This window comes from Triticum aestivum, chromosome 6A (genome assembly GCF_018294505.1).
Source record: "Triticum aestivum cultivar Chinese Spring chromosome 6A, IWGSC CS RefSeq v2.1, whole genome shotgun sequence".
Taxonomy (NCBI): domain Eukaryota; kingdom Viridiplantae; phylum Streptophyta; class Magnoliopsida; order Poales; family Poaceae; genus Triticum; species Triticum aestivum.
Window position 1 is genome coordinate 390,571,409 of NC_057809.1, and position 13,130 is coordinate 390,584,538.

The 13,130-nt window shown below is 46.3% G+C and overlaps 2 protein-coding genes across 3 annotated transcripts; one reads left to right on the plus strand and one right to left on the minus strand.

Annotated features, from left to right (window-relative positions):
- Window positions 1-2,262: 2,262 nt before the first annotated feature.
- LOC123127622 (oxygen-dependent coproporphyrinogen-III oxidase, chloroplastic) lies at window positions 2,263-4,823 on the minus strand. The gene is made up of 8 exons (XM_044547378.1): window positions 4,437-4,823; window positions 4,183-4,258; window positions 4,007-4,101; window positions 3,797-3,880; window positions 3,492-3,579; window positions 3,285-3,409; window positions 3,103-3,201; window positions 2,263-2,546 (listed from the first exon to the last, which is right to left on the minus strand). The coding sequence occupies exons 1-8, from the start codon at window positions 4,821-4,823 to the stop codon at window positions 2,478-2,480; spliced, it is 1,023 nt and encodes a 340-aa protein (XP_044403313.1). The 3' UTR covers window positions 2,263-2,477.
- On the plus strand, window positions 4,787-7,802 carry LOC123127621 (methionine aminopeptidase 1B, chloroplastic). 2 transcript variants are annotated; one of them, XM_044547376.1, is made up of 10 exons: window positions 4,787-5,035; window positions 5,108-5,195; window positions 5,264-5,501; window positions 5,649-5,810; window positions 5,909-5,950; window positions 6,027-6,098; window positions 6,177-6,256; window positions 6,693-6,787; window positions 6,910-6,957; window positions 7,256-7,802. In XM_044547376.1, exons 1-10 carry the CDS (start codon window positions 4,822-4,824, stop codon window positions 7,399-7,401), a joined length of 1,185 nt encoding a protein of 394 aa, XP_044403311.1. In that variant the 5' UTR covers window positions 4,787-4,821; the 3' UTR covers window positions 7,402-7,802. The 2 variants fall into 2 exon arrangements, with proteins under 2 accessions (XP_044403311.1, XP_044403312.1); XM_044547377.1 differs by lacking the exon at window positions 6,910-6,957 and having other exon boundaries at window positions 7,256-7,308.
- Window positions 7,803-13,130: the final 5,328 nt, after the last annotated feature.

The following is a 13,130-nucleotide window of genomic DNA, read 5'->3' on the forward strand; positions in this document are numbered from 1 at the left end:
AAGGTGTCGTCGAGGTTACCGTCCTTGCTTAGGGTTGGTATGAAGATGAGGTGTTCGATGTCGAAGTGGAGTCCAAGCCGATGATGAGTGGAGGTGATGATGAAGACAAACCACACCTAAATAGCTGAAACACCTTCGGACACGAGAGAACCGCAACTCCAAAGCTCAAACACTCACGAGAAATATTGCGGAATGTCAAAAGTGGTCGTGGAAAGGCAAAATGGTGGTGGCCGAACTGCTCTGTATGGTCCGTGCGCACGGGGTAAGTGATGTCCATGTGCACGGGGTCTCGATGGCCCGTGCGCACGGGGTGTTCTGGGAGCGCAAGAACACCTTCAGATCTGTGGGGATTTTTAAATTTCCGGCCAAAAATGATGGATGGGTGGGTGGGAAAAGGTGGTAAGGGGTAGATCCACTTGTCAAACACCAAATTCATGGATCAAATCAACCAAATCTCACAACATCTAACAAATTGCAATAAAATTTTTGGGGCTCTTTTTGGTGGGGATTTTCAAATTAGGACGAAAAACAACAAAATCAAGCTAGCAAATGGGGGTAGGGACTCCAAGATGTGAATCAACCTTGCTCATGATACCAAGATGTTGTAGGGTGAAACCCTAAGGTGGATCTTTTCACACTTGGAGGGGGAAAAGGGATGAACACCAAGAACACAAAGAGGAATTCACTCCAACAAAACCCAATCACATATCCACTAGGATAGCAAACACATAGATCCACAAGATTACAAGAACAATCAAAGGAAACAAGCACTAGGTAAAGTTCTTCCCACTCCTAAGAGATGAGGTCTTGATGATGGTAGTCTTCTCCAAGAGGAGGTCTTGAAATCCACAATTGGATCCTCTCCTAAGAGGACTTGATCTCCAATGGAGAGGTAGAAGGAGCAAAGCTCTCAAATATCTCACATGTATCTTTGCTTACCCTAAACATGACCCTAGGTACGGAATATATAGGCATGGGGGCGAAGTGGATGAAGAGGAGGCCCAACAGCCATCATCAGCCGGCCATCCTGTAGGGCCTGTGCGCACGGGGTCCTACAGCGGTAGCTCCCCGTGTAGCCTGTGGGCACGGGGTCTCGGGGGCCCGTGCGCACGAGGTCGCCTGGTACTTCCTGTCCTGCTCCTTTGGGACTCCTTTTCCTCAAGGTCTTGGGGTGTTTCTCCTACTCCTTGGTGATGCTCCTTAGCTGCTTGGGAGTGTTCCTCTTCGTACCTAATGATACATAATGCATTTTGGTGAGGTAGCGACCAAGTTTCACTCGTGTCCATATGCATGTCAATTAGGAAGGAGTTCACCTTGGTTTCCATTGCGCGTGCTCTAGCTCTTGTCATGGGTCCATGTGGTGCTTGATGTATTGATGTAGAGTCCATGGGATGATGGAAGGATGCTCCACATCATACCCCCCCCTCTCTCGCTTGCTGGATCAAGGAGAGGACGCCGCCGAGCCGCACGTGTGCTAAACTCGGAGGTGCGTCCGTTCGACACTTGATCGGGAGTTCGTGGACGGATCGTGATTGGATCGCGAAGACGTTCGACTACATCAACCGCGTTTGTTAACGCTTCCGCTTAGTGATCTACAAGGGTATGTAGATCCAATCTCTCCTCTCATAGATGTGCATCTCCTACATTGATCTTGGTGAGCGTAGGAATTTTTTTGTTTCCCATACATATATATCATGTGCTAAGTTTCATGAAAATCCCCCCCCCCCCCCCCCCCCGCCTTACCACTCCAACCTCTCAAATCAAGAGCTCCATCTTGTGAGAGTTTTTGAGTGTGGAGGAGATTATCTTTTGAACCATAATAGCAAGAGATTTACAATCAAGGGGTCTCATTCTTATTACTTGTGGATGGTGTGTGTCCTAGACAAGCTAGGTGTGCTTGAAAGCCCTTTAATATGTGAATGATCCAAGAAGTTTGTACGAGACTAAAGATCTACTTCGAGTAAGGCTAGACCTTTGTGGTTAGAAGCCATTGTGGATAGGTGGCTTCTTCTTCATGGACCCTACGTGGACCTTGCAACACGTGATCTCCGTGATTCGAAGCCTTGGTCAGCATCAAGTAGGACATCGACAACTATTCGTACCACGGGAAAAATCTTGGTCGAGCCTCCCGTGTTTGGATCTTAAAACTTTGCAATAATAGAAGGTTGAGTGCATCAATTATGGCAGAGGCTGGTGGACTTTTCCCTCTTTTTAGATAAAAAACTCTTTGTCATGATCTGCTAGGTTGCAGCAGTAGAGATCTCACTTGAACGGAGGTTTTTATTGGAAGGAACAAGACCATGTATTTTTTTTCCTTATACGAAGATTAAGCAAACAGCCAAACGCAGATTTCCAAGCTTGATAAGCTCACTGGACGAAACCGCACCATGCAAATGCACAAAATCTACACACAGAAGACACTTCAAAATAAAGTTAGCGGCGGAAAATTGGAGAGCAAGCACTTCAGTTCCAACCAATCAGATCCATTCCTTTGGATTGATGCACACGTCGAGAAGTTTCCATTCTTCAGTCCCTTCTTGCCGTTTCTGCATACAAATGGCCGTGAGTAAACTTGACAAAATGCCACTGCTGTAACAAAAGTGACATGACCCAATCAAAAGATGCATCACAACACACGGGGCTGTTTAGTTTCCAGCCACATATTGCCACACTCTGCCACATCTCACCTTAGGCAAGTTTGACCAAGTTAGGTGCGTGTTTGGTTCTAGCCACACCTAAGGCAAGAATTTTTTTTTATGAGCAGTGAACCCCACATGTTATAGACACAAAAAGTGTGGCTAATAATTTGAGCAACTCAAGTTAGGCAAGTGTGGCAAGTGTGGCAAAAAGTAATGTGGCAATATAAGGCAAACATAGTCACAATCCAAACAGCCCCGAGTCTATCAATTAATGTGTCAAATGAATCTTTCCAAACTATTTAAAACTGAAAAACTTTTATTTTCAGAATGATTTGAAGATTTTAAATATTGCAGCGCCTTTAAACAGTACAAACTCAAAAAGGTTGTGTTTTTTTTTGCGGGGATCAAAATGTAGTATGTGTTTATCAGAGTTATATAACAGTAACAGAGCATCGTAACTTACATGATCATACTCCCACCGTGCGGTCAGAGGGAGGGAAGCAAGGATACTCTCAATCCTTCCTCCAGTTTTGAGGCCAAATGTGGTGCCACGATCGTAGACCTTCGCAAGGAGCAAAAAATTAAGAACCAGAGTAAAGCTAACACTAACAAGCATGATGATCATGGCCATGTCGAAGCACTTACGAGGTTGAATTCCACATAGCGACCTCTCCGTAGCTGCTGCCATGCCCTGTGGTCTTCTGTAAATGGGGTATCTTTCCGACGTTCTATGATGGGGATGTATGCAGGAATTACAGAGGCCGCACACTCTGCAGGGAAGGAAGGCAGGCGCCTTAGCATTTCAGACGATGGTAGAAAAGGACCCAAATTCAGAGTTCTATCTATTAATACCTGTCGAGAAGTCAAGAAGAGTTTCTTGATCATGGTCACTGAGATCATCAAAGAATATTCCGCCCACCCCACGGCGTTCACCACGATGCTGCAGTTACAGACAAGTAATCATCTCCATGAATATCTCTGGAAAAAACAGAGACAGTGCAGGACAAACTACACATTGCGGGATATTCAGAAGACTAGCAAGCCTGATCTCTAATAGCACTTTTCAGATGTCTGGATCATGTCACCTAATTCGGAGACATTGTACAGACTAATCACCCAAAAGATTTACTAAACGAACATACGGTCATCAAACTAACCTTGATACGGAAATAATCATCGCACCATTTTTTGAATCTTGGGTAGAAGGTTGGATCAAACTTATCGCATGCTTGTTTTTGAACCTCAAAGTGTACAACAAAACCTAAAAAGGTTATCCAACAAACAAAGTAAACAGCAACAGAGAAATGTCAAATGGCTTTGGATCATACGATTTTAGCCAAGATAATAGTAGAAGCAAGATGTCATACAGAATGAAAATGTTTGATATCCTCTTCGATGATGTACGATGGTGTCAAGTCAGTACCACCTCCAAACCGCCACTGCCTGGGTGCTCCAGGAGCATCTGCAGCAGTAATATCTGAATTTGACTTGAATTCTATGAATACAAAAATCCACTTATTTCACTTGGCAGCACTAGTAGTACCTTGCGGTGCCTCTGTCTCGAAATATCTGTAGTTGAAATGCAATGTTGGCGCGAAGGGATTGTTTGGGTGGATAACCTGGAGACCGGACGCCAAAACAAGAATCATGTAAATCCGTGGAAGCAATTGCACATTATTACACAAGAAAATTGGTAGGGAGTAGCTATTCCTACACAGAAATGGTGGTGACGCAAACAGATTGCTGAGACATGGGAACTTGGGCAGCACCGGTGGGAGGCGCCTCTCAGAGACTCACCGAGCTAACGCCGGCAGCGAAGAAGGGCACGGGCCCGGCCTTCTCCGCGTCCGCCGCCGCGTCGGGCCTCGCCGCGCGGTACGCGTCTGGGGGCATGACTCCGTAGACGACGGACACGTTCACGGCGGCCTTCTCGAACACGCGGCCGCCCTGCAGCACGCGGCTGATACCGCCGCCCCCGCCCGGGCGCGTCCACGCGTCCTCCCGAAACACCACGCCACCGCTGCCGCTGCCCTCCTCGACTGCCTCGAGCGCCGCGCACACCTCCGCCTGCACCCGCCGGATCAGGCGCTCGAACCGCGCGCGCGCCGACGATGACCCCGACGACGCCTCCTCCCCGCGGAGAAAGGTCGGCGGTGGCGCGGCCTCCGGCGTCTCCCGCTCCATGTCCACTGCGGTCTGTGGGCGGTGTGAGAGCGAGATTTCAAGGCGAGTCAACCAGCCAGTACGCCCCCTCCACGTGTACTCGCCTTATCTCCCACCAGCCAGTGCGATTGGCCAACTCCGCCTGTGTACTTTGCGGCGACGGCAACCGGCGATGAAGCTCCTCGTGTCACCACCTCCGCCGTTGTTCCCCTCCTCCCCCTGCCGCCGTTCAGGTTCGTGAGTGCTCTCGCTGGGAATCTCATACTTCCCGCCGACCCCTAATCTGATCACAAGAATCTTCCCAGGCAAGGCTATTATCCAGAAGCATTTCCATGCGGTAGCAACACGAGAATCTTGCAATTGGGGGGAAGCCAACAGAACGGCGATCTGCAGGTAAAATCCAATCCAATGCTTCCTTGGTGCCATGAATCATGAACACTTGGTAGCTGTTGAAACTGAAGGGTTGCAGAGACCCATGGCTCTGAACAAGTAAAGGGAAGGGAACCACTAAGGCGCGGCACGGTCAGTCCACGCCTCCCGGTGCCCGACCACATCCGCCGACCGCCTTACGATGGTACCGACCGTCTCCCAGATGTAAATCCTGATCGGCAAATGCATGACCGTGAGAGCATCATTCATATGAGAGCCGCATGCGAGCTTGCTGCCCGAGTTCTTCAGTATGCAGGAACAATGGTGAAGGTAATGCTGCATTACAAAGAAGCCACATCTTCTTGTGGCGAACACTCTAATATTTCATCATATAGTTTGTTAGTTTTCTTTTGTATTCTGCAATGGATTGTTCATATCCACTAATATCAAATTATGAAATCTCTGTGTTCCCATCAGCCCTCCGTGACGACAGATGAAATCGACAGGGCAGTTCATCAGATGATCATTGATGCTGGTGCCTACCCTTCTCCCCTTGGATACGGCGGGTTCCCGAAGAGCGTCTGCATGTCAGTGAATGAGTGCATCTGCCATGGAATTCCTGACTCACACGTACTACGGGTCGAAACATGATCCTATCTTTTTTATCTGATTCTCCAATTGCTAGCAACCTCTTTGTCCTGAAAAGAAATGATGGTTGTTTCCTGCTGACTTTGCAGGATGGGGATATCATCAACATTGATGTTACTGTCTACTTAAATGTAGTAGGCCCTATTGTATTTGTATGATAAATTAAGCACATTTTGAGGTGTAGTGTGACATACTGTGTTGCTCTAGGGATATCATGGTGACACCTCAAGAACATATCTGTGTGGGGAGGTCGATGAACCTACTAAGCAGCTTGTAAAGGTCTGATTTCTACTGATTACTTCCAAGTTCCAACCATAAGTTTCAGACAGTACCTGAAGAACTTGTCTGATGTAATAGGTCACTGAAGAGTGCATGCTGAGGGGCATATCAGCCTGCAAACATGGTGTTAGCTTTAAGGCAATTGGAGAGAGAATAAGGTGTTGTTCTCTCAGATTTTGGACAATAGTATGAATTTTATGATGCTTTTGGTAATTTCCATACCAATCAGTTGCTTTTTGTTTAAATTTGACTTACAAATATAATATTACCAGATGCCAGCACATCGTTTTTCATAGGGTCTGAAACAGATGAGAAGAAAGCCAAATTATCAACATCTATTGTTTTTTCACTAACAAAGATTATCTTCTCGAATGGCTTCACGAGGATTTCCGTTTCTTAAACATATGCATCCTCAGAATAAGCCTTGATGCAGTTTATCAGTTAATGATGATATTACTTGTCTTAAAACATATGCATCCTCAGAAAATGTCTCGACACTGTTTATCACTTGAGAATCTAAACAGTTTAATTATCAATGCATGTAATTGTTGTGTTATTGTTGGTGATCATTTTTGTACTTCCAATGGATTTCAGCGAACATGTGAACAAGTACGGCTACAGCGTCGATCCCTTCATCGGGCACGGAGTTGGGACGATCTTCCATTCAGAACCCATCATATGGCACACCTGTAAGTAACCTTAGCTGTTTTCACTGACCGTGATCATGGACTAAATGCTAGATAGCCACATGAGCAATTTTTGGCAATGCTCTGGTCCTCATAAACAGCAACTAAACACACATTTCGTACAGATGATTATGAGCCAGGATTCATGGTCGCAGGCCAGACATTCACAATCGGTAAGCCGCTTCCATGGCCTTCTTCTTCTTCTTCAAGATAACAATATGTGCAGACTTGTCTCTGCTGCAAAATAGCCCAAATGCAAAGCTTCTGTCTGGTTGATCCCTTCTTCCCATCAGTCAGCAAACTCTTAGGATGAAACATGACTCTGTCAGACGACATGGGTGGTGTAGCTGTAATTGAGATATGTCAGAAGATCTGATGATCTCCGTCTGCTTTTTGTGATAGATGTAAGTAACGTAGGACTGTGAGTATGTGACTAACTGGCGGTTTGGTTTGTGATGGTTCATCCTGCAGAGCCTACCCTGTCCATGGGGAGCACACGGTGCGAGGTGTGGGACGACGGCTGGACCGCCATCACGGTGGATGGCAGCCTCAACGCGCAGTTCGAGCATACGGTGCTGGTTACCGTCAACGGCGCAGAGATTCTCACAAAGTGTTAAGAGAGGGTGAAAGGTGGTGCGTCAGCTTACCGTTTGAGCGTATGTTCACAAGCAGAGTTCAGCCCATTGACGACCCGTCTCATTGAAGAAAAGTTTTCTTTAGAGAAAAAATTGAAGAAAAAGTTATGTTTGAGGTCCCCTTGGAACTTACAAATCAAAAATTCAAAACATGAGGACGTCAAGATAGGTAATAGTTAGTGACGGAGCTAAATCTGGCAGACTATGGGTAGGGGGTCCCAGTCTGATAGTCTTGTTGGATGGAAAAAGGATACGAGGGGACATCGGTGTCCTAGGTTCAGGCCCTCTCAAAGATGCAAAATCCTACGTCTTGTTTTTGTTGTATTAATTGTAGATGGGATTTAGAATACATGTGAACTATTGCGAGATTGTGTACAAATGAATCTGTCCTCTACGGTCCTGGCACCTCGGTTTATATAGGTACTGGGGTGCCTAGGGTTACAAATAGGTCAGTTGTATCTAGGGTCAAACGTGCCAGAGCCTGTCTCTATGCCGTGGAGTCTGCGCCTAGTCTTTGGATCTTTTTTTTTGACACCCAAGTCTTTGGATCTTTCCTTCCTGATGTAGATGAATTAGGCTAATCGGTGATGGGCTTAGGAGGGCCATCGGCCCATCCAAGAGACTGGTAGCCAACAGGCCGAGCACCCCTTAATCTAGGACTCCATCAGTCTCCCTTGAGCCGGTCTTCAGGCCGTGGACGCACCTCGGCCCTCCCCGAGCTGCTCTCAATCTTCAGTCTTCAACCTTGCAAGTTGGTTCAACTCCCATGCAGCCTTCTGAAGCAATTTCATTTTGGGTCGAGGAGTCGCATAGCTTGGATATCCATGGTATTCCAGCGTCATCTATATTTAAACAAAAGATTCTTGCAACACCCAAAAGCGGTCTTGGATTCGGGGACCAACTCCTTAGGCGAGCCGCTTAAGTGGCGAAGCGTTCTCAGGTCAGGACAAGAACTATGGTCAGGTCCAACCCTATCAGCCTTGACTGACCTAAAGTGTCACCACGCTTTGCCGCGGTGTGCCGTCATTTCAAAGGCCAACATGGCATAAAATCATGGCTCGAGGCCTCTGCCATCAATGTATCAATCAGGAAAAGGAGATCAAGCGCCGGATTTTCAGCAACACTACCAACAAAACCCCTTGATCCTTGTGCGCGCTTAACGCACGATGCATGGGGAAAACACAAAATTACTGCCACGCGAGACGTGGGATTGGCATTCTTACTTGCTATAAGAGGTGAAAAGGAGAGGGTGTTTCAGCTTAATGTTCTCAATGCCCTCACTGCCTCCCTCATCCTCAAGCTCTAGCGCTCAAGCATCCTCGAATCCAAATCCCCAACTCATCCTTCCTCCCTTCCCCGCCAAGAGATGGCCGGTGAGGGTGCCTCCACTACCGCATCGAAGGGCGGCAAGAAAGTCATCGCCGAGGGCCAGAAGTCGAGCACTAAGGGGTTGTGGAAGCCCCCCGTCGTCATAGAGGGGGAGATCAATGCTCTCCGGGGCAATGGGTACTTATCACCTGATACATCTCCAACGTATCTATAATTTTTTATTGTTCCATGCTATTATATTATCTGTTTTGGATGTTTTATATGCATTAATATGCTATTTTATATTATTTTTAGGACTAAACTATTAACCTAGAGCCCAGTGCCAGTTTCTATTTTTCCTTGTTTTTTAGTGTAAGTGCATCTAGTGCCACCCCTAATTGGTTTTGGAGTATTGACGACAAACCTAGTTGAGGGACTAATGTGTTTGTGAGAATTGCAGGATAACACAGGTAGAAGTTCCTCATTGATTCGGTTTTCCTACCAGAGATGACCCCTAAAAATGTATGAAGACATTGAAGTCAAAGGTGGTATGTGAAGACATTCACATTGAAGACTATGACAAGAGAAGACATCGCATGAAGACCTTTCGTAGTTCTTTTTCTTCTTTGTTGAGTCATAGGAACCACCGTACTGTTAAGTGGGGTCCAAGAGAACCAGTCAGAATGACTGAAGTGATGCTTAACCAAAATCATATGTCTTCGAGTGAAGACTATGAGAGCGAATCTTGTTCGGGGTTGGACAAGTCAGCTTTGCTTGTAGCCCAAGTAAAGTTGCCATGTGTGTTTGAAATCTGACCGTTGGAACACGTGTCAGTTCCTTAGTGACCCAGGGTCATTTCGGACAAATCAGGTCGGGTTGCCTAGTGGCTATAAATAGCCCACCCCCTACAACCATAAACGGTTGGCTGCTCGGAGTTAAAATACGGCTTTTGTCGTTTGAGAGCAATCCACCTCGAAGCCTTTGAGAGATAATTCCTTGAGAGGATAAAGCCCTAACCACCCAGAGCCAAAAAGTGTTAGGCATCACTTAAGTCTTCTTGTCTGTGTGATCTGAAGACTTATTACACTTGAGGACTGTGAATCCTCCAGCCGGTTAGGCGTCACGTTCTGAGCATCCAAGAGTCATTGTGGATCGCCGGTGAATGAAGTCTGTGAAGGTTTGGAAGTCTACCTTGAAGACTTACCAGAGTGATTGGGCGAGGACTGGGTGTCCTCAGCTCAAGGGGAATAAGGTGAAGACGAGGTCTTCTGAGTTGAATCTCAGCCTCCCTAACCAGACGTACAGTTGTCACAGCAACTGGAACTGGTCCAACAAATCATTGTCTTCAACGAGTCACTGGTTTCATCCTTCCCTTCCCTTTACTTACTGTTGGTTCTTGTGAAGTCATTGTACGATAGCATCACCATTCGACTTCACTAAGTGATTACGTGTACTGATTGGCTTCTCAATATCTTCCTACCTGATCCTTACTGCCTAGCTGCTATTAGTCATTGTGCTTTCACTTCATTGAATACGTGACTATGGTTTGCCTAGTGTAGTCTACCTTCCGCTGCATGGTAATAGGTTTATTTCTATCGTTTGTCTTCGAAACTTACATGTTTTGAAGACTTCCATAAAAATCGCCTATTCACCCCCCCTCTAGTCGATCACTAGCACTTTCAATTGGTATCAAAGCAAGGTACTCCCTTGTTCTGTGTGATTCGGTTTAACCACCTGGAGTTTTAGCTATGTCGACTGCAGGGATAATTAAAGTCTCCGCTGCGTGCCCCGTCTTTGATGGAACTGAATATCCCTAATGGAAGAATAAGATGCGCATGCATCTTGAAGCCATTGATGTCGACCTATGGTATGTCGTCAAGAACGGCGTTCCCAAGGCTGGAGAAGGTGTCACTGCCGCTGATGTCAAGAAGTTCGTTCAACTGGACTCTACTGCCAAGAATATCATCTATGGTCATCTGACCAAAGGACAGTATGGCCGCGTGAGTGCTTTGGAAACATCTAAGCTAGTCTGGGACTGGCTATCCAAGGTCAACGAAGGCGTCTCAACCCAGAGAGATCAGAGAATCAGTGTCCTTCGCAACCTCTTCAACCGCTTCAAGAGAAATGACAATGAGAATGTCCAGCTCACGTTTGATCGACTCACTGACATCACAAATGAGCTTCAAGCCCTCGGCGCTACTGAGATCACCAAGCATGAAGTCGTCAAGACACTCCTGAGATCACTTGACAGTTCGTTTGACACCCTAGCCCTGATGATTCAAGAACGTCCTGATTTCAAGACACTCGATCCGTCTGACATACTTGAGAGGCTCAACACACACGAATTTCAGCTTTCTGAGAAAAGAGACATCTACGGTCCCAACTATGGGCGAACTCGTGCCTTGAAGGCAAAGGCTGTCTCCTCATCTGAAGAAGAATCTGACAGCAGTTCTGATGATCCTGAAGACATTGTAAGGGAGCTTGCTATGCTTGTGAAGAAGTTCCAAAAATTCACCAAGAAGAAAGGCCTCAGAAAGTCTTCACGATCAAGCTCAAGGAATGATGAAGTTTCTGCTCATGACTACAAGAAGAGAACATGTCACAAGTGCAAGAAACCTGGCCACTACATCTCTGAGTGTCCACAGTGGGACAATGAGAACAAGAAGAAGAAGAGCAAGGAGTATGACTCTGACGACAAGAAGAAGAAGAAATACTCAAAATCTTCTTCCAAGTCTTCCTCCAAGTCTTCATCACACAAGAAGAGCTCATCTGGCAAGGCACGTGCGTTTGTTTGCAAGGAAATGGACTCTGAGGAGGAGTCCGCTTCTGAGGAGGCGGAGGTGGAGTCTGAGGAGGAGTCCGATTCTGGCGTTGCAAGTCTGGCTACAGCATACATTGCCAAGTCCATCTTCAACACTGAAGACAATGACTTCATCACCGACACCGATGCAAATGACAAGGACTACTCCGCTCCTTCCTACTGCTTCATGGCACGCGGTGCCAAGGTAAACACACGCACTACTCACTATCAAACATCTAGTGACGATGACTCTGATTGTGGTTCCAAACCCAGCTACAAAACACTTGCTAAAATTGCAACTGAACAACAGAAAGCTATGGAACACATTCAAAAACTGTTAGACAAAAGCGATGATCTGTTAGACGCTGAAATGACTCGATCTCAGTCCTTAATTGAAGACATAAAAAATCTTCACGTTAAGTATGAGGAACTTGAAAGTCGTCATGAAACGCTCTCAACAACTCATGAAAGGCTTTCCTATGATTATCTTCAAAGGAAGCAAGATCTTGAGAAATTGAGAGCGGCTCATGAAGATCTTCAAAAGGAAAACGAGTCACTTCGCGCCGAACAGATCAGTTCAGCTCAGGAAGGATTTGAACCACCATGTCTTAAATGCATTGAGCGTGATAACGCTACTTCTGTTGCTGAATGTTCTACTGCTGCTACTGTTGCAATATCTTCAACTGTTGATGTGGTAACTAACCCCTCTGCTGAGGATACCACTGCTATTGCTGATGAGAATGCTAGGTTGAAGACACTGCTTGAAACAGGGATGTACAAAAGTCTCAAAGGGCATCAGACACTATGTGATGTCCTCAAAAGGCAGATCCTGAACCGAAACCCTAGGAAAGAGGGTGTTGGGTTCGAAAGGAAAATGAATGCTGATGGCTCTTACTGGAAACCTGAGCAGTACCCCAAAACCACATGGGTTGCTGCAAAGGAACCTTCAGCAGATCCATCCACCCTATCTGGCTTCACTTGTGCTAACCCCATTGTTATTGATGAATCCTTTGATGCAAACTATAAACTGTTTAAGAATCAGAATGGTGAAGTGTTTGCCAGGTATATTGGTACTAACTGCAGGAATGGACCGCCTATGAAGAAGATCTGGGTGCCGAAAAGGTGTTTGGAGAATCTCCCTGTGAATGTCATCATGACACCACAAGTGAAGAAGACAAACCCCAGACCACAGGCTTCATACGGTCCAAAGGCTTCATACAGACAGAGGACTCACCTGAGTCACACTAACGCAAATGTTTTGCAGGGAAGCCATACTCAGGCCTATGAATATGAGCGCGGTCCATCAAACCGCCATGTTCATAAGACCAAGAACTATTCTGCTTATTCTTATGAGTACTATTGTCCACCTGCAAGACTTTTTGCTAGGGCTCCAAAGCCAAAGTTCTCAGATGCTGCACTTAGACTTATTGCTTCGAAGCCACCCCTGAAGATGTGGGTGGCTAAGAAAGCTTAACTCTCTTTTGCAGGGAAAGGTCTCCAGCCGAAAACCAAAATCGTCTGACACTATTGCTGGGGACCTTAAACATCTTGTAGGGCGCAAGATCAAATGCCCAAATGGTCTTATTATGTACTTTGTTCCTGA

What these genes read in the sequence shown, in the direction of transcription:
- LOC123127621 (XM_044547376.1), top strand. Translation starts at nt 4,822, where the DNA reads ATGTCCACTGCGGTCTGTGGGCGGTGTGAGAGCGAGATTTCAAGGCGA. An exon ending in ACCCATCATATGGCACACCT is followed by an intron (nt 6,788 to 6,909) that starts GTAAGTAACCTT and finishes CATTTCGTACAG; the next exon opens with ATGATTATGAGCCAGGATTC. An exon ending in AGGCCAGACATTCACAATCG is followed by an intron (nt 6,958 to 7,255) that starts GTAAGCCGCTTC and finishes TTCATCCTGCAG; the next exon opens with AGCCTACCCTGTCCATGGGG.
- LOC123127622 (XM_044547378.1), bottom strand. Translation starts at nt 4,823, where the DNA reads ATGGAGCGGGAGACGCCGGAGGCCGCGCCACCGCCGACCTTTCTCCGC. An exon ending in CGAGACAGAGGCACCGCAAG is followed by an intron (nt 4,102 to 4,182) that starts GTACTACTAGTG and finishes TTACTGCTGCAG; the next exon opens with ATGCTCCTGGAGCACCCAGG. An exon ending in ATGATTATTTCCGTATCAAG is followed by an intron (nt 3,580 to 3,796) that starts GTTAGTTTGATG and finishes CTGTAACTGCAG; the next exon opens with CATCGTGGTGAACGCCGTGG.